This window comes from Schistocerca cancellata, chromosome 9 (genome assembly GCF_023864275.1).
Source record: "Schistocerca cancellata isolate TAMUIC-IGC-003103 chromosome 9, iqSchCanc2.1, whole genome shotgun sequence".
NCBI lineage: Eukaryota > Metazoa > Arthropoda > Insecta > Orthoptera > Acrididae > Schistocerca > Schistocerca cancellata.
This window is the reverse complement of record NC_064634.1, coordinates 130,788,850-130,813,567: the sequence shown is the minus strand read 5'-3', so window position 1 is coordinate 130,813,567 and position 24,718 is coordinate 130,788,850. Positions and strand designations below refer to the sequence as shown.

Here is a 24,718-nt window from a genome sequence, read left to right as displayed (position 1 = left end):
TTCTGTTATTAAAATTTGTTCCTCATGGACCTACTCCTTGTTGAATATTGTCTTGCCTTCCATCTCCTGCCTGGACTCTTCTCCCTCACAATGTGTAGCGTGACTAAGATGTGTCACTTACATAACTCTAAAAAAATCCTGTTAGTCTGTTGTTGTCATCATATGTGAAATACCTGCCAGTCCAATCCTATTGTTGTAGGTTGTAAATTCTGCTATATAGATTGTAAGAAGAAGAGATCCTATGATAGGAACTTTGTACATGGATAGAGGGAAGATAGATTTGGTATTCCTAATGGAAGCATAAGAAAAGGAAATAGAGAGACAAGTATGTTTGGATTGAACAAGAAGACAGTACCCCATAGGTGGACTCCCTGAGCACCCCCACACCAGGGACCCCATCTGCTAAGGTACTTCACCGTGGTGCCAGAGGAAGAAGATGTTCAGCATTCCCTACAGAGCAGACTTGCCATGGCTTTACTATCACAGACACCCCAAAAACTGATCCTAACAAAACTCTATGAAATGCAATGGAACAGGAAAGTATATTCATGTAAGTCATAATCAGTGTTCAGTCTTAATTTCTGTGCTTCGTCAGTTCGTTGATCAGTACTCGAGAGAGGTGATATCACTACCGATGATTAATCTCCCCTAATAAATTTCAAATACAAACCCAACCATTCTTTTCTTCTTTCTTTATGTTTAAAAATGTATAAAACCAATAACTTCATATTCTAAATTCCAAAATATTTTGCTTACTGTATTCATACCTTATGCAAAGAACTTGAGATGTGAGTTGAAGTATTTCTGTGCAAGTGTCATAGTGCTATAACCTTCTCCACTTTCTATTATTATTATTATAATAGAGCTAAAATCATTCTTATTCTTAGCTTTTTGTGTACTACATGTACATTGTACATCTTCAAAATTTTCCTTGAAATGCTAATTTATAGTTAAGTTTATTAACAAATCTCATGGCTGTCGTCATACATGTACCGGTGCAATTGTTATTGAATGAACACTAGATGTAACGTTTACAGGTGTTGGGCTCATATTTCTGGAGTAAGTGGTAGTAGAAAGTATAATAATAATAAAAGATAATAGAATAGTCAAATAAGATAGAAATTGTCCCCAAGAAAACTAAGATGGAAATACGGAGACAATTTAAATCAGACAGCTGGTGGTCGTCAATCCTCCAGATTCACAAAGGGCACGAACTCTTCTGTCCGTTCTTGTTAGAACAACATTGTAATAAATGAAAAGGACTTGTTTGCCTTTGTTCTACAGTAAAGTTAACACAATACAAGTAATACCATAGAACAAAAGCAAACAAGCACTTTTGTTCTACAGTACAGTTAACACAATAAGAGTAATACAGTAGAACAATAGTGAGCAAGCGCTTCTCATTTTCCAAGTCAGTTTCTGTTGAATTTGGCCATGTAAAAATTTTAACAAGGCCTCTCCTATAAAGGTTTTATTCATAATTTCTAATCCTGTTGATGTATGTAATAATTATTAAGGATTACTCGAAACTCCAGCACTAGCTGTGGCCAGGTAACAAGCCTCGTAGAACAGTATGTTTTACACAGTTGTCCCAATTCTTTCTTAACACATTCACAAGGATTAGTTTGTGGACTGTACTTGGATATAGTTATGTGTTTTACCTCTTTCCAACTCAAGAATTCCTTAAAATTATGGCTAATAAATTGTGGGCTATTATCATTTAATAGACATGGTAGTTTACCCACATCTTGAAAATACTCTTGAAAACAATCCATTACGGTATTGGTATTTGCTCGTTTAATGGGATATAGTTTAACATATTTTGACCAACATTCCTTAGCACCTTCCTTAAAAGGGGTGTTAGTATTAAGTGATTCCACATTCTCTTGTACAGTAGAATTTACGAACTTATGCAGTATTTCTTCCAAATTATATTGCAGTTCAAGTGTGTTAACTATTTTTCTAAATTCTTTGCTTTGTACTAAAACAGTTACATGCTTGTTTGCCTCTGAGATGTGCTTTTTAACCTGGTTGAACCGTCTAATGGCAAATTGACCTACTTTATTAATTTTGCCATAATTCTTTGAATAGCTCTTTTACTTCCTCCTGAAGTATATTGGTTATTGGTTTCATCCTTCAACTCTTGAGAAACTGCGTCAACATACTTGCAATGTTAGTTAATTTAGCTTCTATTTCCTGTTTGACACGTTCTTTTATCTTTAATTTTAGTTCTTCTTTTGTATTTTCTGCCGTGACAGGCAATTAGTTACTTTTAGACTTGACTTTGTTAGATAGTTCCTTAATATTAGAATCTACTTTGTCAGATAATTCCTTCCTGGTGTCAAAAAGTTTCTTATTTTTTGAATCTACTTTGTCAGACAATTTCTTGAAATTAGAGTTCATTTTGTCAGACATTTGTTGTAATAAACCTTTAAACCATTCTGGAGTTGCTGCGGTCATTTTTCTAGTAATGACTGGAATTCAATGGAAATATCCTCTAGTATTTACCCTCCGTTACTGTAACAAATGGTTACTGCACAGTTCTCTTAAACGTGATAACAGTGAAACACTGTGTCCCTATCCAGAAGAAATTTCAAAGTGCGTTTCTGTATTTTCTGAAAGCTCACCCTTACCAATGAACTGCTCTTATCTCTTACGTAGCTAATGCAACCGTGTGTATGTGGCAATGTACCAATGATTTGCACCACACAATGCAGCCAGTGCGTCAAATGCTGCGATGGGGGACTGCGCTGTGTTGTACAGTAGCCCCTTGCCGTGTTGCTCAGCTACTACCGCGTCCCCACACATGTTGGGATTCAAAATCTTCTCTGAACTCACTGAAAAATTCTTCTTCTCCAAACCCACTAAGAAATTACTCCATCATAGTTAAAACATTCTTTTATTCACGTGCCAATGTTTTTTACTTGACACGTGAATTTAACTGAAACTGCTCTAATACTTGTACCACAATTGTATAAGTATGGTTTGTCTTCAGATTTCATGAATTGTTCTAATATTTCCTTTCGCTTTCTTCTTTATGGATTATTACTGAGTTTATGTCAGTTCACTTATAGTGTCTCCTTTTGTTTAATCCTTATTGCTCTTAGCAACCCATAGTTTATCACTTATTGAATTTCAAGATTTTATAGATTTATAGTCCTTTGCTCCATTGCTCTATGCCCTATACACTGGGAGCCAAAAGTGTTTATCTTATTTATTTAGGATTTAGGTAGATGCTGGCTCGCTCCTTGTTATTGAAGCTGAGTCATAACACTTCTTGAGAGCTGTCATCCAATGTACCATCTGACATATTTCCTTTGTCTTTGAATCCCGTCACTGTAGTTGATTCTCTTGAAGTACGTAGAAGTCATGCTAATCAGTGCCTTAGAAATCCAATGTGTAGCTGGGGAAAGAATTAACTTCATCATGTTCTGCAGCTGTTATTGGAGCAAAAGAGGATAATGTACTCATATCATGAAAAAGCATGTCCATTACTTTCCTTTTACAAACAAATTTCTTTGAATGGATGTATAGACCATCAGGGTGACCCATGAATTAGTGTAGAATGTAACTTTGATGTAAGATATGCCTAAAAGGCTCAAAATGACAATCAAGATTACAATATATTTCATTTGTCACAAAACCAACTTGTCTTTTGTTTTCATTCTTGGAGGGTGTGGTTGCTGTTTGATGTTCAAGCCACTGCCAAGTCACAATTCCAAAATGTAAAAGGCCCTGATCACAGCAGGTGAAGCTGTTTATTTGTCATCACACTTTGTCGTTTCCTTATATTCCACACCCTCCATTTAATGTGTGCACATATGAAAACAAATACCCACACACAGTATATGTTCTGCAACTTACACCCTACTTAATATTACTCTGTCATGATCATCTTTCCTTGTACTACACAATGAGTGTGAAATGTCATTTGCCTAAGTGGCATGTAATACTTCAAAACAACTTGAGAACTGTGGGTATTCAGTGAGCAATACATTGATGCTTGTTGGGAATCACTAGATGGGACAGGAAAATAAATAAATGTATCAGGTACTGAATACATAATTATGATTTTATTAATATTAAATGGTGGTGGGCAGAACATGTAGCCAGATGGTAAATGGAACAGGAAAGTTCTTTGTCGGCTTTCAAGTGATAAAAAAAGGCAAAGATGACAACCTAATTGAGTGTTAGTAGATGACACTGGAAGACACTTGAGAGCAATATGTATGCATATAGCTGAAATAACCTGTGGAGAATTATAGAGAAGGCGTTTATCCAGTAGTGGATATCAAGTGGCTGATTATGATAGTGACTGAAGTAAACACAAACCAATCTGGCTGTATATCCATCCTGTAATTAAATAGCATACAATTGCTATATCACAGCCAATCAAAATGTTTAAAATTTCACAAAGACTAAATTTGTTTTTGTTGTTTTTATCAAACTTTTTTATTTTGCTGTTATAGGTTTGATGCATTTGAATGTCAAAGTAGCATCCCTTAGTAGCCATCTGAAAAAAAAAAAAAAAAAAAAATCTAAATTTTAATGTCCATAATACTGTGGTTATGTGTGAGCAAAGATGCTGGTCCTATGACAGTATTATTTTTTTTTCGAATGTTTGCTTGCAAAATTGCCTTTCTGTCCAGCAGTTATTAATTAGGAAAGTCATTCCAAAACTAAAATAGGATAACCAGACAAAGCGTGAGCCCCGGCCTCCTGGATCTGAAGCCATTGTCTTAAACAAATGCAACTCATTCAATGTAAGCGAATTTACAATTTTCTTATGTTTGTAACATACTTGGAACTTCATATTAAAAAAAAAAATGATAAAATGTTAGTGTTATGCACTAGTAATCTGGGATGTATGATCATCCTTTAAAAAGCATTACAGTGCCAGTGTATATTATAATGTGACAGACGTGTTCTAGTTGGCATGTTTTTCCTTATTTATTACCATTCTGAGTTCTCTAAGTAATCTTTAATTATTGTGAATGACGTATCATTTAACTGTTTTCTAATTGCAGAGTACGTTTCCAGCTACCAAAAACAAGAAACATACCTATTCCACAGTTTACACCAAGAGAAAATGACAAACAACACACTAATGCAAATGATAATACACCAGAATATGAAGAACATATATTTAGTTGGCAAGAGAAAGTGTTTAGCAAGTCTGAAGTCGAATTTTATCGCCACAGTGGCAACTGCAGGACACCACTTCAAGAGCAGTACCATCAGGAAGTTTCAGAGTGGTCTGATGATACAGGGCATCTGTTTACATATATTGATGCAGATGGCTTCAGTGAAGAGGTAACTTGTTTCAGTGACAGGGTTGTCGAATTGTGGTAATTCACATGACTTGAAAGATGAAGATAATTTTATCATTAGTTTGAGAAGAAACTTTGAATGGTATACAGCATATAAACAAACAGCTGAGCACTGTAATCCAAAGTGCTCCCTCCTCCCCATGTTCTCATGTGCAACCTTTTTTAAATTTGTGCTTCTTCCAAGAAAACACACACACACACATATATGCGGAGGTGCAGAGAAAGAGAGAGGGGGGAGGGGGGGGGGGAGGAAGAGAGAGAGAGAGAGAGAGAGAGAGAGAGTTACAGGGTTATATGGTTATGTTCTGCTAATATTGTGGCAGGCTGGGGGTACTGATTGTCTTGGACAGAGTGAGTATAGTGCAGACTTTGAAAACATAGCAGGAGAGGCATAGGGAGAGGGAGGGACAAATTGTTAATAGATCAAGACTGTGAATGGTTAGATGGACTTGTTTGACAAAGTACCTGCATGTTACACATGAGAACATGTGGATGAGGGAGCATTTTGGATTTTTTCTGCTGCACCATCATAAATAAATTATTTTGGTTCTTACTTGATTTTAGTTGGTTTGGAACATTCTTTCCACGATAAAGTTTGTTATTGTTTCAGACTGGTAGGTAATTTGAAGCTTTGTTTTATGCAGTGTTATCTTTAAAATCAAAGCTGAAGAACACATCAGGTTTCATTCTGAATAAGGTTTTAGGATACCTTTTGAGTTATCAAAACCTGTACATTTTTCATGAATCTACATCTACAGCTATACTCTGCAAACCAGTGTGAAGTGCATGGTAGAGAGTACATCCAGTTGTACCAGTTGTTAGGATTTCTTCCCATTCCATTTACATATCAAGTGCAGGAAGAATGACTGTTTGAATGCCTCTGTGTGTGCTGTAAGTATTCTAATCATATCCTCACAATTTGTATGTGAGCACTTTGTAGGCAGTTGTAGTATATTCCCAGAGTCATCATTTACAGCCAGTTCTTGAAACTTTGTTAGTAGACTTTTTTGGAATACTGTACATCTGTCTTCAAGAGTCTACCAGTTCAATTTCATCAGTGTCTCTGCAGCACTCTCCCTTGGACCAGACAGTTCGACAGTTCTGTGACCATTCATGCTGCCCTTCTCTGTATACATTCAGTATCCCTGGTTGCACTTCCCCAGTATTCTACCAATAAACTGAAGCCTTCCACCTGCTTTACCACGACTGAGCCCGTGTGATCATTTCATTTCATATCCACACAAAATTTTACATCCAGGTGTTTCTGTGAGTTGGCCGATTCCACCAGTGACTCATTGATGTTATAATCATAGAATACTGTGTTTTTTCATTTTGTGAAGTACACAGTTGTACATTTTTGAACATTTAAAGCAGGTTGCCAGTCTTTGCACCACTTTGAAATCTTATCAAGATCTGATTGAATATTTATGCAACTTCTTTCAGAAAGTACATAATTATAGACAACTGCATCATCTGCAAAAAGTCTCAGGTCACTATCAATATTGTCTGCAAGGTCATTAATACATGAACAGAAAGGGTCCCAACACACTTCTTTGGGGCGCATCTGAAGTTACTTGTACATCTGACAATGACTCTCCATCCAAGATAACATGCTGTACCATCCCTACCAAAAGGTCAATCTGGTTGCAAATTTCATTTGATAACCCAAATGATCGTGCTTTTGATAATAAGCTTTGATTCATAAACTATAAATGAGCTAAATACTAATTTAATGATCCTCACAAAGTGTCTACAAAGAAAAAATAAAGACGACCTCTCACTAAGTAGAGCCACTTATTAGGTATATAAACAAACTCAACATTGTTGATGAGATTTTGAATGATGATGATATGAGAATTTGGTTGTAAACCTGATGCTGAAGTTACTTTATTAAATTGATCAGGGAAGAAACTAAAGCTGATAATAATTAAACTAATAGTAATAATAGAAAATCCAGAATGGAAGGTAATATATATAGGAGGACAGATCACTACTCATCAAATAGAAGGGATGTTGAACTGTCTCAAGCACATAAAAATAGCAGAAAATGCCTGGTTACCAGAATTAATCTTTCACTGCGCAGCGGAGTCTGCATTGTTTCAAAACTTCATGGCACATTAAAACTACACACTGCACCAGAACTCAAGCCTGAAACCTTGCCATTCATAGGAAACACTCTTAAGAACTTTGCATGATTCACTACTTGCCCTTACAACTTCACTTCTTTCAGTACCTCTTTCCTATTTTCCAAACCTTACAGAAGCTTTCCTCCATGCATTGGTACTTTCCAGGAGTGCTAGTCCAGCAAGGTATTCATAAGAATGTGCATGAGGTTTGGAAAGTAGGGGAGATACACTGGCAGAAGTGAAGTTGTGGGGGAAAGTTATGAGTCGTGTGTGTGTGTGTGTGTGTGTGTGTGTGTGTGTGTATGTGTGTGAAATCTTGTGGGACTTAACTGCTAAGGTCATCAATCCCTAAGCTTACACACTACTTAACCTAAATTATCCTAAGGACAAACACACACCCCCATGCCTGAGGGAGGACTCAAACCTCCACCAGGACCAGCTGCACAGTCCATGACTGCAGCGCCTTAGACTGCTCTGCTAATTCCACGCGGCTGTGAGTCATGCATGGATAGCTAAGCTGGTAAGAGTGTTGCCCATGAATGGCAAGGTTTCAGGTTCAAATACCAGTCCGATACACAGTTTTAGGCTGCCGGGGAGTTCTCCTAATTTTCACACAATATCCTTCATCAGAACCAGAACACACACACACACACACACACACACACACACACACACACACACACACACCACACACACAGACACACACTCTGTAAGTCTCTGACAGACTTGCAGTGTCATTGGAAAAACTCAGTTTTTATTTCTTCTTCCTGAACTTTAGTTCATTCTCCAATTTTGTTGGTTTCCTTTATTGATTTCTCAATGTTCTGCTTGAATAACACCAGGGATGGGCTGCAACACTGTCTTGCTCCCTTCTCAACCACTGGTTCTCTTTCATGTCCCTTGACTCATATAACTGCCGTCTAGTTTCTGTACAAGTTGTATATAACCTTTTGCTCCTTGTATTTTACCCCTACTGCCCTTGTAATTTCAAAAGGTGTATTCTAGTCAACATTATCAGAAACTTTTTCCAAATCTACAAAAGCAATAAACACAGGTTTGCCTTTCCTTAATCTGTTTTCTAAGATAAGTCATGGAGTCTGTATTCTCTTGAATGTTCTTCCATTTCTTTGGAAACCAAACTGATCTACCCTCAGTTGGATTCTACCAGTTTTTCCATTCTTCTTTAAATAATTTGTGTTACTATCTTTCACCAGTGACACATTACACTGATAATTCTGTAATATTCACATATGTAAGTATTTGCTTTCTTTGGAAATGGTTTGAGGTTATTTCATGTGTCTCATACGCCTTGCACAACTGGTGGAATGGTTTTGTCATGGCTGGCTCTTCCAAGGATCTCAGTAGTTCAGGCAGGATGTTGTCTACTACAGGAGCATTGTTTTGACTTAGGCCTTTCACTGTTTTGGCAAATTCTTCTCACAATATCGTATCTCTTGTCTCATCTGCATCTACATCCTCTTTCCTTTCTGTGCTACTGTTCATTTCCCTTGTGTAGACCCTCTATATACTCCTTCCCATCGTTTAGCTTTCCCTTCATTGATTAGTACAGGTTTTCTATCTGAGCTCTTGATATTCATACAATTGCTTCTGTTTTCTTCAAAAGCCTCTTTAATTTTCCTACAGGTGGTATCGATCTTTCCATTATTTACATGTGTGTCTAAATCCTTAATTTGTCATCTAGCCATACCTGTTAAGCCATTTTTGCACTTCCTGTCAATCTCATTCTTTAGCCATTTGTATTCCCTTTCGCCTGTTTCATTTGCTGCATTTTTATCTTTTCTTCTTTCAACAGTTAAATCCAAGGATTTCAACCAGGTGTTGTCTTTTTACCTATTTGATCCTTTGCTGCCTTCCTATTTCATCTCTCAAAGGTACCCATTCATCTTCTGCTGTATTCCTTTTCTCTGTTCCAGTCCCAATCATTTCCTAATGCTACCTCTGAAATTCTCATCTACTTCTGTGTATTTAAACTTATCCTGATCGTACCTCCTTAATTTCCCATGTTTTTGCAATGTCTTCAGTTTTAATTGACAGTTTATAACCAATAAATTGTGATCTGGACCTAGAAACATATTACAGTTTAAAATCTGGTTCTGAAATCTCTGTCTTACCATTATACAATCAATCTGAAACCTTTGGAGCCTACAGATCTCTTCCAATGAGACAACATTCTTTTACAATCTTTAAATCAAGTGCTAGTGATGGTTAAAAATTATACCAGGCAGCTCCTTCTTTCATACCTTTCCACAGACCACATTTTCAAATTATTTTTCCTTTTCTTCCTCTTTCTACTTCTATATCCAGTCACCCATCACAATTAAGTTTTCCTCTCCCTTGATTATCTAAATAATTTAGTTTGTTTCACCATATATTCTTTCAATCTCTTCATCGACTGTGGGTCTAGTTGGCTTATAAACTTGTATTGTTGTGGTGGATGTTGGCTTTATGTCTACCATGGCTACAATAATGCATTCACTGTGCTGCTCATAGTAGTTTACCCACATTCATATTTTCTTATTTGTTGTTAGACCTACTCCTGCATTACCTCTATTTGAGTTTGTATTTGTAACTTTAAACTCATCTGACCAGAAGTCCTGTTCATCCTGCCACAAAACTTCACTAATCCCCATTACATCTATCTTCAGCTGATCCGTTTCCCTTTTTAAATTTTCTAACCTGTGTACCCAATTAAGGGATCTAACACTCCATACTCCGACTCGCAGTATACAGTTTTATTTTTTTCCTGATGACATCCTCCTGAGTAATACTTGCCCAGATGGAATACGTCACCCACGAGGATGCTATCATCATTTAACCATGCAGTAGAGCTGTATGCCCTTGGGAAAAAGTAATGGCTGTATTTTCCCCTTGTAGTTTCCCCTTGCTTTTCAGCCATTTACAGTATCAGCATGGCGAGGCCATGTTGGATGATGTTACAGGGCCAGATCAGTGAATCATCTTCACTGTTGTTTATGCAACTACTGAAAAGGCTGCTGCTCCTCTTCAGGAACCACACACTTGTATGGTCTCTCAACAGATACCCCTCCACTATGCTTGCACCTATGGTACGCTGTCCAAATTGTTGTGGCACACAAGCCACTGTACCATGCAAGGTCCACGGTTCATTGGGGGAGGCAAGTTATCGAGATTGATCTGTAATTCTTTGCACCTATTCTCTTACTCTTTTTCTCTTACTCTTTTCTCTTACTCTTTTATTCTCTTACTACCTATTCTCTTACTCTTTCCTATTCTCTTACTCATGTGGGTCTGTTTGCTATGGGAATAATTCTCAGTGAATGTGAGGCAGATTAAAGAACTTCTGCACCCTCTGTGAACTCTTATTGTAATTCCATTAGGGCTTGTCACTACAGTAAACTGGAACAGATGAAGCATATTATTTGTGACTGGCAACTACCTTTTATCATGCCCTCAAACAAGGAACATCCACATTAAAATAGTATTCCTGAAAACTTCAAATTAACAAAATAACCTTGACCTTTTTTCCACAGCTTCTCACAATCCACTATTGCATGGTTCATATCAATCGGAAAGTTGCAGTTGCAAAACTTAACCAAGATGTCTCCCATCACATCATACTGCAGTTGTGTTGCTGATTTAGCCTGTCTCATAAAAGACAATGCTAAATGTGATTGCATTTAAACCATATACGAACTTTACTACACTTGCTACATGACTTTTTAGAGGGATATGACCCAACATCTAGTTATCCACTCATCTTAATGGCCACTGGCAAACTGAGGTCACAGGAAAGGGTGACTGCCCAGTGGCAGAGCATCCTGTACACTACTGTTCTTGATTTTAATGATTACTTTATTGTAAACACTATCTGGATACTCATTCTTGGGCACCAGCTTCTCTGAACTCTGGAGATGAAGATTGCTCATCCACCATACACTTCCATCCTGCAAAGCTTGTAGAATCAATCTCTGTCAAAAAATGTCCTACACTTACCTATGCCCTTTCTCAACACCATTTACTCAATTATGTTCATACTATTTGCATTGCAACATCACCATCACCATGCAGTATGTGACAGAGATTGCAATCTGCTGCATTGTGTTCTGTTCTGTTTTTACTGCAGCTGTCAAAGTGTTTCTGCAATGCCACCCGAGGCCCTGTGATTCAGCATGGGCAATTCTGTTTGTTATCTGACTTGATACTATGCTTGCTATATTTACGGATGTAGACAGCTTACTTAGTTATGGATTTATTACTCATCTAAAGAGATTTTTCTATTTGTTTGTAAAACTTCTCTCAACTGTGTTCCCCTAACAAGACATTTATTCCGAATAAAGATATTTTCTATGATGCACAGAAGTTATACCTAGGTTGAACATTATACCATACATATAATTAATTTGTTCAGATAGCCCTTACCCCAGCCTTCTGAAACTGGTGACCCAAGACGAATTGACTGCGACAGTGTCCAGACTTGATGTGCGATTTCTGCCTTTCTGGCTGCTTAACCCTGAACTGTGGTACCCCAAGTTGAAGCAGGTTATGTAGGTGTTCCTTAACAAACTGTTTGACTCCTGGTACAGAACAACAGTCCATTTGTTGGTATCATAGAAGATGTGCGTGCCACCTTGCACATGGCCGTTGGATGTAAGAGCAACAACCAACTCCTGAGTAGAGTCACAGCACCTGTTCATCAGTGATCAAAGATCAGGTCAGAAATCCATGGTGGACCCTGGACCATACTTGTGCATATTTCCACATACTTTGTTACATGGTAGTCGAGCACTGACTTTGGTCTGCTTGTCTGTGGCAACAATTCTTTGATATTAATGTATAGTACACAGCAATTTGAATTAGATTTGAGAATGTGTCTTCTCATGGGACTTCATGAAAGCTGACTTCATGATAGCTGACTTCAGGGAACTGATTATTGGAGCAGACTTCCTGTTGCCAGACATGGTGAACTCTAGAGTTGTTGATAGCGTCACTGGGCTGACTGCTATGGATTTCTGGCTCAGTGCAGCAGGACACACTGCCAAGCTTGTCCCAAGTGGCAAGTCGTGGGTATGCAGGTCTGATGCAATAGTTTCCAACCTTGATGCAACCTCCTGGAGCTCCTAAAGAGGTACGTCATAGAAGTGTTTACCATATTAAGACTGCCATGGTCCTCCTATCTTGTGAGGACCTAGACAATTGGCTCCTGACCGTCTGGTCACTGTGAAGGTAGAGTTCAATTCCATAATCAACAAAGGCATTATTCGCCCACTGTATAGCTCATTTTGTCTCCTCTCCATCTTGAGTGTAAGAAGTGTGGTGCACGGCACCCATGTGGCTACACAACTGTCTAGCATTTCATGCCAAACCATAATCTGGTATTCCTGCTGTGGGCTTACAGTTATCCTGTATGTAGCACAAATGTGTTCAGTGTGCTTCATTGTGTTAAGGCCTTCATTCAAATCCTGGTGGCAGAAGAGGAAATTCCTAAAACAGCTATCATCCATTCGGTTATTTGAGTCTTTATACGACATTTGGCCTATGTAACACTACACGGTCATGGCAAAGGTTCATTGACTCAATACTGCAGTGACTACCATTCTTTCTTGCCGGTCTGGACAACATCCTTGTCTTTTCGGCCACTACAGAAAGGCACCAACGACACCAAATTGAACAATTTAAATGCTTAAAGAGCCGCACAGTGTTTCTGAACAGTGCTAAAACTGTGTTTGGCCAGTCACAAATTAAATACCTGGGCCACAATATTTCCTCTTCAGGCACTCTACCATTGCCAGAAAAAGTAGAAGCCATTCTAAAGATTATACAAGCAAATACTGTTAAAGAATTAGGCCACTCTTTGGTATATGTAATTTTTACTGTGGCCATTTGTCATGTTTGGCTGAATTACAGCAGCTACTGACTGCAGCACTTGCTTGTCCAAAAATCAAAGGGAATTCTTCAAATTAGAGGACATACATGATGAGCTCTAGCTTTGAAGCAACAAAACAGTACATAGCAAATGCCACACTCTTGGCATGCAAGCTCTTTGTTAGTGGTAGACACAAGCCAGAGTGCTATCAGTGCAGCATTGTAAGAATCACATGATGGCACATGGCAGCCACTCGCTTTCTGTTCAAATAACTGTCATCATTGTAGCAAAAGTGGATTGCATATGATCAGTCTTCGAGACAATCAAGTTCTTCAGCCCACAATTAAAAGCAAGAGAGCTCACCATTTTCACAGATCATAAGCCACACACCTACACTGTTCATCACGTCAATACAGTAATTAGGAATTTATCACCCAGTTCAGTACTAATAGGAAGCACATCTTGGGCATTGAAAGTGTCATAGCAGATTGTTTTTCTTGTGTCAGCAGTGTGTCAAGCACCATAAACTTTGCGAAACTCGCCAAGTCACAACACAAAGACCAGGAACTTCAGAGTCTCTTAAGTGATGCATCATCGGCCTTAGAGTTGCAACTAATCGATTTTCCTGTCACAGATGTCAAGTTACACTGAACTGTTTCAAGTGGAAGTCCTGTGTGCCTACACCTTGTTATCAGACAATCATTTTGCCTGGTCTTGAAATAGTCTTTTGCCTTGGAGTGTAAAAAGTCTGTTGCAAATGGGCTCATGTGTGCATCCAGTGTCAATGAAAGAAGGTATCCTGCCACATGCATGCACCAGTTGGAGACATACCAAACACAATGATTTGTGTACATGCATATCGATGTTTTAGGTCCTCTACCCCCATCAAATGATCAAAGTTACCTTCTTGCAATGATTGATTGCTTTACTAGCTCGCCAGAAACAGTGCCAATTTACAATATTTCTGCATAAATTCAAGCCTATGTCTTGTTATCGAGTTGGATATCTCATTTTGGTTTCCTGCTGCATGTCACAACAGTCTGTGGCTACCAATTTGAATCCCATCTGTTTTCCCAACTTACCAAACTCTGTGATAGCGTTCACCACAAAACCACAGGTTATCACCTAGCTGACAAGAGAAAGTGTCATGAAACTATTAGGATGACAGTTCTACTGATGATTCTAATTTGTCTCCAAAATGTATACAAACCAGAATTAGATTCCTCGTCAGTGGAATTAGTGAACAGTGAAGTGCTATGGCTTCCTGGAGAATTGATGGATGCAAATTTCCTGCAGCCTTCTGACCAAGACCAACCAGCCTTCATTCATTGGTTGAGAGAGCACACAGCATGTATTCAACCTCACAAAGTTTTGAGAGGTGGCACAACACTCAGCTTCATACACGTACATTGTGACTTGGAAACATGCATGCTCATTATGCTGCATACAGGTGGTGTTAAGCCCTCACTGCAGCCACTTTACACATGTTCGCACCATGTCTTACAAAGAGGAGTACAAACACAGGACATAACAGTAAACGGCAAACCCTCTACAGTTTCCATCAGTCAAATCAAAACACCATACATGCTCCCATATGTACTGCCGACTGATGCACTATTGAATCAGCCTCATCACAAGCACAAGCACCACTCAATGCAGACCTGCTTCCACAGAGCACAATAAGATCAGGAGGATGTGTACATTTCTCTGCAGGTTTTTTTGGATGATGTTCCACTTACTTGAAGGGGCTGTGGTAGTGATCAAGATTGCCATATGCAGCATTTGCATTGTGTTGTGTGTTTGTTTTTAGCACAGCTGTCAAAGTGTTTACGTGCCAGCTGTGACAGAGCAGCTATGTTTCAGTGTGGACAATTCTGTTTATTCTCTGACTTGATACTAAGCCTACTACATTCATTGATGTCAATAGCTTACTTAATTATGGATTCATTACTCTTCTAAATAAATGTTTCTACTCACATGTAAAACTTCTCTCAACTATGTTTTTCTGACAGGATATTCTCTTTCTGTGTTATTCTGGATAATGATATTTTCCGTAATGAGTGGAAGTTATATTTTGTGTATCAGCCAGGCTGAACATTATGATACACATATAGTACAGCTGTTTGGACTGCCCTCGCCTTAGTCTTTGAAAATACATATGCTTTTCCTTTGTCATTCCACTGTATATTAAGTTTGTTGGTTGGCCATCTGTCACTGAATGGTTTTACATGTAGTGTTTCATTTAATTATTGAAGATTATAGTTTCACAATAGCACTAGTATGGGAACAGTGAGGGAGTAAGCTTTGTGAGTTGAATGTACAAGTGAATGTTTAAAGTTAAAACATCAGTGACATTTTTCAGGTGAGTGTTACTACTGGACAGCAGAATTGTGCTGCAGGAAATGGTAAACTTGAACTGTTGAAAAAACAGAGTTTTATTCGCCGTAAACCCAAGATAACGCAAGGTAATATTGTCAATGACTCTCCTTCTGCAGAGGCAAAGAAACAAAATCATTCACTGCAGATATGTGAGCAACTTATGTATATCATGGCAGATCTCACTGATATTAGCAGGTGAAGTACATTAGAATTTTATTCAATAAATAATAATAAATTATGCAATTAACACTACTTTAGTATCTGCTATAACCTACACTATTCGATCAAAAGTATCTGTACACCTGGCTGAAAATGACTTAAAAGTTCGTGGCGCCCTCCATTGGTAATGCTAGAATTCAATATGGTGCTGGCCCACCCTTAGCCTCAATGACAGCTTCCACTCTCACAGGCATATGTTCAATCAGATGCTGGAAAGTTTCTTGGGGAATGGCAGCCCATTGTTCATGGAGTGCTGCACCGAGGAGAGATATCGATGTCAGTTGGTAAGGCCTGGCAGGAAGTCGGCATTCCAAAACATCCTAAAGGTGTTCTATGGGATTCAGGTTAGGACTCTGTGCAGGCCAGTCCATTATGGGGATGTTATTGTCGTGTAACCACTCTGCCACAAGCCGTACATTATGAACAGCTGCTCAATCTTGTTGAAAGATGCAATCGCCATCCCTGAATTGCTCTCGAACAGTGGGAAGCAAGGAGGTGCTTAAAGCATCATTGTAGGCCTGTGCTGTGATAGTCACGCAAAACAACAAGGGGTGCAAGCCCTCTCCATGAAAAACACGACCACACCATAACACCACTGCCTCCAAATTTTACTGTTGGCACAACACACACTGACAGATGACATTCACTGGGCATTCGCCATACTCACATCCTGCCATTGGATCGCCACATTGTGTACAGTGATTCATCACTCCACACAACGTTTTTCCACCGTTCAATCATCCAATGTTTATGCTCCTTACACTAAGCGAGGCATCATTTGGCATTATCGGTGTGATGTGTGTCTTATGAGCAGGCACTTGACCACGAAATCCAAGTTTTCTCACCTCCCGCTTGCCTGTCATAGTACTCGCAGTGGGTCCTGGTGCAGTTTGGAATTCCTGTGTGATGGTCTGGCTACATGTCTGCCTATTACACATAATGACACTCTTCATCAGTCGGCGGTCTCTGTCAGTCAACAGATGAGGTTGGCCTGTACACTTTTTTGCTGTATGTGTCCCATCACATTTCCACTTCACTATCACATTGGAAACAATGGACCTAGGGACGTTTAGGAGCGCAGAAATCTCGCCTACAGGTGTATGACACACGTGACACCCAAACACCTGACCACGTTTGAAGTCCATGAGTTCTGTGGATTGCCCCATTCTGCTCTCTCACGATGTCTAATGACTACTGAGGTCGCTGGTATGGAGTAGCTGGCAGCACAATGCTCCTGATATGAAAACTGTATGTTTTTGGGTGTGTCCAGCTATTTTTGATCACATAGTGTATATCAATAAATAAATACTTCACAGCCACAGAATTTATTGGCCATCAGATGTAAATACAACTTAAATCCCTGGACCCTTGTATCCAAAAGAAATTGAAATCCACAAGAAAATAAATGAAGTAGAATATACTGAGACACTAACTTCTTGAAATTTAGTGTCTATCTCAGGATCTAATCAGTGACCCTTGATAATAATGTGAACAGGTTCAGAGGTTTCCACATGATGTATGCCTCAAAAGCACAGGTATCCAGAGAAAATGTTTTTGAGCCTATCACCTGTAGTTGAGCACTGCTGGGAGGGTCGAAGTCCCATGGCAGTAAAGCAGAGTGAGGTAGTGAATTGGGTCACAGTCCAGCAGAGTGGAAAAAAGAGTGCCAAATTCTAAAAACATGAAAACCCCACAACAAGCGAGGTTTTACAGAATATCAAAATTTGGTGTTAACTTCAATAGTAAATGCTTTTAATAATCTTCACAGAGAAACTCTGTCTTGAAACCCGCATGAAATCCTGAGAGATTCTGGTTGTATGTGAGGTACAACAATGGCAAGACACAATTCAGTACCTCCATTGCACAGAAGCAAAGGTAGTGTTACCAATGAAAGCATCATGAAAGTGGAGTTACTAAATACAGTTTTCTGAATATCCTTTGTCAAACAACATGAAGTAATTAATCCAGAATTCAAATCGAAAACTGCTGCTAACATCTGTAACATAAAAGTAGATATCCTTGATGTAGCAAAGCAGCTTAAATCACTTAATAAAGGCAAGTCCTCTGTTCCAGATTGTATAACAATTAGATTCCTTTCAGAGTATGCTCCATACTTAACAATCATGTACAACCATGCCCTTGTTGAAATGTCTGTAGCTAAAGATTCAAAAGTTGCACAGGTCACACCCATACTCAAGAAAGGAAGTAGGAACAATCCAATAAATTATAGTCCCATATCACTGATGTCAATTTGAAGAAGGATTTTGGAACATATGCTGTTTTCAGACATTGTGAATAACCTTGTGGAAAACGATCTGTTGACACACCATCAGCACAGATTTGAAAAATACTGTTCTTGTGAAACATAACTAGCTCTTTATTCTCATGAAGTAATTACTGCTATTGACAGGGCACCCAGATTGATTCCATATTTCTGCTGTGTGGTTATAATTAAACTTTCCCTGTTTGAAACGTAATAATATGGAAACTAATTACTGTATGAGTACCAAACTTGGTAGTGTTAATGTCAAGGACATGGGGAAGAGAAATAATGCAGAATCAGTTCAATTGAAACACTTTTAATGTGCTGCTATGGTACATCATACCATTACATACTGGTCCATTACTGCCACAAAGAGAGTGGTCAAAAATTCATGACTCAGATTACCCACAGAATCTACCAATCCATGATATTTTGAACAAAATACCATCAACCCGCTTGAAGTCACAGAAGCCTATATGGGTTAATACACGAGAACATCAACCTGACATCAAGGAGCAATGGCGGCACTTTTGGAATGATTCTGGAATTAATAAACAAGGTATCCAAGATCCTACTCTGGAATTACCGGACTTTGACCTGAAGAGATGTACCTGGACTAAATTAAACCGTATCAGAACGGGCCTTGCAAGATGTAATGCATATAAGTACAGGTGGGGTCTATGCAACTCACCCGCCTGTGACTGTGGAGCACCAGAACAGAATGTCCGCCATATTATTGAGGAATGCCCCTTAAGAAGATACGCCGAACCTATCTCTGAGGTTATATATGTGAAACCCTCTGCTTTGGATTGGCTGTGCAATCTAGATATTGAGCTTTAAATATGTTGTTGTTGTTGTGGTCTTCAGTCCTGAGACTGGTTTGCTGCAGCTCTCCATGCTACTCTATCCTGTGCAAGCTTCTTCATCCCCCAGTACCTACTGCAACCTACATCCTTCTGAATCTGCTTAGTGTATTCATCTCTTGGTCTCCCTCTACAATTTTTACCCTCCACGCTGCCCTCCAATACTAAATTGGTGAGCCCTTGATGCCTCAGAACATGTCCTATCAACCGATCCCCTCTTCTGGTCAAGTTGTGCCACAAACTTCTCTTCTCCCCAATCCTATTCAGTACTTCCTCATTAGTTATGTGATCTACCCATCTAATCTTAAGCATTCTTCTGTAGCACCACATTGCGAAAGCTTCTACTCTCTTCTTGTCCCGACTATTTATCGTCCATGTTTCACTTCCATACATGGCTACACTCCACACAAATACTTTCAGAAACGACTTCCTGACACGTAAATCTATACTCGATGTTAACAAATTTCTCTTCTTCAGAAATGCTTGCCTTGCCATTGCCAGTCTACATTTTATATCCTCTCTACTTCGACCATCATCAGTTATTTTGCTCCCCAAATAGTAAAACTCCTTTACTACTTTAAGTGTCTCATTTCCTAATCTAATTCCTTCAGCATCACCCGACTTCATTCGACTACATTCCATTATCCTTGTTCTGCTTTTGTTGATATTCATCTTATACCCTACTTTCAAGACAATGTCCATTCCGTTCAACTGCTCTTCCAAGTCCTTTGCTGTCTCTGGCGGAATTACAATGTCATCGGCGAACCTCAAAGTTTTTATTTCTTCTCCATGGATTTTAATACCTACTCCGAATTTTTCTTTTGTTTCCTTCACTGATTGCTCAATATACAGATTGAATAACATTGGGGAGAGGCTACAACCCTGTCTCATTCCCTTCCTGACCACTGCTTCCCTTTCATGTCCCTCGACTCTTATAACTGCCATCTGGTTTCTGTACAAATTGTAAATAGCTTTTCGCTCCCTGTATTTTACCCCTGCCACCTTCAGAATTTGAAAGAGAGTATTCCAGTCAACATTGTCAAAAGCTTTCTCTAAGTCTACAAATGCTAGAAACGTAGGTTTGCCTTTCCTTAATCTAGCTTCTAAGATAAGTCGTAGGGTCAGTATTGCCTCACGTGTTCCAACATTTCTACAGAATCCAAACTGATCTTCCCCGAGGTCGGCTTCTACTAGTTTTTTCCATTCGTCTGTAAAGAATTCGCGTTAGTATTTTGCAGCTGTGACTTATTAAGCTGATAGTTCAGTAATTTTCACATCTGTCAACACCTGCTTTCTTTGGGATTGGAATTATTATATTCTTCTTGAAGTCTGAGGGTATTTCGCTGTCTCATACATCTTGCTCACCAGATGGTAGAGTTTTGTCAGGAATGGCTCTCCCAAGATTGTCAGTAGCTCTAATGGAATGTTGTCTACTCCCGGGGCCTTGTTTCGACTCACGTCTGTCAGTGCTCTGTCGAACTCTTCATGCAGTATCATATCTCCCAATTCATCTTCATCTACATCCCATTCCATTTCCATAATATTGTCCTCAAGTACATCGCCCTTGTATAGGTCCTCTATCCTTTATATACTCCTTCCACCTTTCTGCTTTCCCTTCTTTGCTTAGAACTGGGTTTCCATCTGAGCTCTTGATATTCGTACAAGTGGTTCTCTTTTCTCCAAAGGTCTCTTTAATTTTCCTGTAGGCAGTATCTATCTTACCCCTAGTGAGATAAGCCTCTACATCCTTACATTAGTCCTCTAGCCATCCCTGCTTAGCCATTTTGCACTTCCTGTCGATCTCATTTCTGAGACGTTTGTATTCCTTTTTGCCTGCTTCATTTACTGCATTTTTGTATTTTCTCCTTTCATCAATTAAATTCAATATTTCTTCTGTTACCCAAGGATTTCTACTAGCCCTCGTCTTTTTACCTACTTGATCCTCTGCTGCCTTCACTACTTCATCCCTCAAAGTTACCCATTCTTCTTCTACTTTATTTCTTTCCCCCCTCCTTGTCAATTGTTCCCTTATGCTCTCCCTGAAACTCTGTACAACTTCTGCTTTAGTCAGTTTATCCAGGTCCCATCTCCTTAAATTACCACGTTTTTGTACTTTCTTCTTTGTACTTTTCTTTCTTCTTTGTACTTTCTTCTTTAAATATATGAATGAGTTTCTAGTCAGGCCTGCCAAACGTGTAGTTATTTTGTCTCGAGTGTTTGTACTTTATCCTTTTGTGCTATTGCTTGTTTTTTTTTTTTTTATACATGTATTATTTACACATTGTTTTGTTTTATACATTTTGTTTACATATTGTTGTACTTACATAAAATATTGTCGTTGTATTGCCATACGCAAAATAAATAAATAAACTGCCACAAAAGGGGCTCAATATGGCAATCATCAATGTCCAGAAGTGTCTGAAAGTGCAGCATTGCATTACGCACAGTAGAACGAATCATGTCCATAGGTATGTTGGCTACCTCTCTTGATATGCTGCACTTAAGATCAGCACATGTGTGAATGTTCTCCTGGTAAACCCTGTCCTTCAGGTAGCCCCACAACCAGAAATCACAGGGACTGAGATCAGCTGATTGTGCCGGCCAAGCATTTAGAAATGACTGGCCGATAATTTGATTGTTTCCAAATGTTTCAGAGAAGCAGATGTGTGGTGGGGCCCCATCTTACATGAAAACTATGGAGTTCAGTGCTTTTCTCTCCTGCAGGGTGGGTATGTCATGCTGGCAAAGCATATGGCAGTAATGCTGGCCAGTCACAGTGCATGTCTTTGGTCCTTGAGTGCCAAACTGTTGAAAAAAGAATGTGTCAGTGATGAACATAGCCGTGAAGCCACACCATACAGTGACACGTTCACCATACAGAGCAACTTAATGCATAGTGAGTGGGGATGAAGATCCTCACACTCAGCAATTCTGTGTGTTCACCTCACCCATCAGAGAAAAATGAGCTTTGGCAGTCCATAGAATGGTCCAGGGCCAGGCCTCGTCAACTTCATTCCTTGTTCAAAAGTGGAGAGTGAAGTCAACATGCCCTTGTGCATCCTGTGGTGCAAGCTGCTGTGCAACATGGATCTTGTATGGATACCATTTGAGAATGGTTCAAAACACCTTATGTATAGTGGACCACTGGATGTTCAACTGTTGTGACACAGCATGCGCACTGCCTGATGATCGGGAGTTGTGCGCATTGTTGTCTACCATAGCAACAGTGATTCCATAAACCACCAATGGTGCAACCGGTCATACTCGAAGTGCAGCTGCAGGATTACTGTTGTTTTGATAATAGACCTTCACCAATAATGCTGTGCTCCTCTTGATTTTAATCTGGATTTATTGAAAAGCTCTGTCAATGAACAATTATTGCAGTCAGTAACACTATCATTCAGTTTAGTTCCAACTGTGAACTTTGCTACTAGGATATGTAAATGCTCTGAGACTGCTTTTGATAATACCTTTGTAGACAAATCTACGGCAAAAAGTCATCTCACAAAACCAATAGTAAATGTGCCATCTGATCATGACAAGCAGAATCTTGTGTTAAATGCTGAAACTTGTCAGGATAAAAATCTATTAAATCTGAGTACAGGAGGGTAATAAATAAGTCAAAAATTGAGAAATTCAGGAAATTGCTTAAGGACATGAACTGGATAGATGTTTACAATACTTCTTACTCAAATAGAAAATAAAAAGCATTCGTTAATAAAGTTACCTCCACTTTTGAAAATTGTTTTCCCCTAAAGGTAACACAAATCACACAGAAGTAAAAAAATAAACTATGGATTACACAAGGAATAAAGATATCATGTGGGACAAAAAGGAGATTGTATCTACTATCTAGGAACAGCTCTGATGTTAGAATTGTAATATATTACAAAGAATACAGCAAAATATTGAAGCAAGTAATCCAGAAACTGAATCAGCTTTATTATGAGAAAAAGATAATTTCATCAGGCAACAAAATAAAAACTGTATGGGGTATAGTGAACACAGAGACAGGTGGGTCCGAAAATGAAGAGGAACAGATAGCTCTAAAAATAAATGTGACTTTGGTAACAAGTACATGTAGTGTTGCAAATATCTTAAACAAGTACTTCATTTCTGTTACTGACAGCTTGGGGTTATCAAGTTCCGTGAACAGTGCAATGGAGTATCTGAGACCAGTCTTTAAAAATAACTTAAGTAAAATGGAAATGACACTCACGTCTCCCAAAGAAGTGGCATCCATCATATAATCCTTAAAATCTAAGTATTCCCGTGGGTATAATAACATGCCAATGAAGTTAATCAAAGAGTGCTCATGTGAGTTGAGTTCTATCTTAAGTTATTTGTGTAATCCATCTCTTATCAGCAGAACATTTCCAGACTGTATAAAATATGCTGAAGTTAAGCCTCTTTACTAGAGGGGGGATAAAGAGATACTGTCAAACTATCGACCAATTTCACTTTTGCCGGCTTTCTCAAAAATATTTGAATAGGTTGTGTTCAAGCATCTCATTAAGCATATGACTGTAAATAATATATTGTCCAAGTCACAGTTTGGATTTCTTAAGGGTTCTGGTATAGATAAAGCTATTCACACTTACAGTGAGAATGTACTTAATTCATTGGATAATAAATTAGAGGCTACTGGCATTTTCTGTGACCTGTCAAAAGCCTTTGACTGTGTGAACCACAGCATTCTCTTAAGTAAATTAGAATATTATGGTGTCACCAGCAATGCTGCGAAATGGATTGAGTCTTATCTAACTAACAGGAAACAAAGGGTGTCATTGCAAAATACCTGAGCAGTAAGCACTCAATCTTCATCTGACTGGGACTTAATTACATGTGATGTTCCTCAAGGCTCCATCTTGAGTCCATTCTTTTTCTTGTGTGCATTAATGGCCTCTCATCTGTTACATTGCCAGATGCTAAGTTTGTTTTGCTTGCAGATGATACAAGCATTGCAATAAGTGTGTGTGTGTGTGTGTGTGTTCTATTGTTGATGAAGGCCAACAGCTGAAAGCTTTAATTGTGAGAGTCTTTTTGGTGTTCATATCTGTGACTCAGCATCTCTGCTATATGGTGAGAAGCAACTTTCCTTTCCAGAATACTGTTACCTTCCATCATGGATTTTCCATTCTTTGAAAATAAAAGTGTCACCACACAAAAATAACATTCACAGCACACACACTGCCTATAACTTTACTGACTCCAGACAAAACCAAGAGAAAAAATACCTCACCAGAACTCCAGACATGAGACGACAGACTAAAGACCTAAGACCACAAGCTCTACATGCTTATGCTTATGTAAAGGTTCAGTCACATGACCCCTCCTCGATTCACTGTTGATACATTCATCCTGGCCACCATTCATAATTTTCACAGTAATTTCATATAAATAATTATAATAAAACATATAGAAATCTTTACGGTCATTTTTCAGCCTCGTAATAAACTCATTTATGTATTATTTTAACAGTTTTAAACAACTCTCAAACATATAAATTGCCATATCTATCACTCGAATAAAAACACTAACTCGACCTATTTATAATTCACAACAGTAATTAAATATACATTAAAAGTTATTGGAATATTAAACAAGGAAACTCATGCCGATAAGATCATTTGTGTGTCTCTGTGGAGGATTCTGTAATCATGCCACTATTTATG

General features: G+C 38.7%; 1 protein-coding gene across 2 annotated transcripts in view; it reads left to right on the top strand.

Annotated features, from left to right (window-relative positions):
* LOC126100411 (Meckel syndrome type 1 protein) overlaps window positions 1-24,718 on the top strand; it is a 121,109-nt gene that overhangs the window by 57,697 nt on the left and 38,694 nt on the right. The window contains exons 1-3 of one of the 2 annotated variants that reach the window (XM_049911006.1): window positions 366-550; window positions 5,028-5,313; window positions 15,682-15,893. In XM_049911006.1, the coding sequence (XP_049766963.1) occupies window positions 528-550; window positions 5,028-5,313; window positions 15,682-15,893 (521 nt within the window). In that variant the 5' untranslated portion in view covers window positions 366-527. Of the gene's footprint in view, window positions 1-365; window positions 551-5,027; window positions 5,314-15,681; window positions 15,894-24,718 lie in introns of those variants that run through there. The other variant, XM_049911005.1, reaches the window with a different exon arrangement.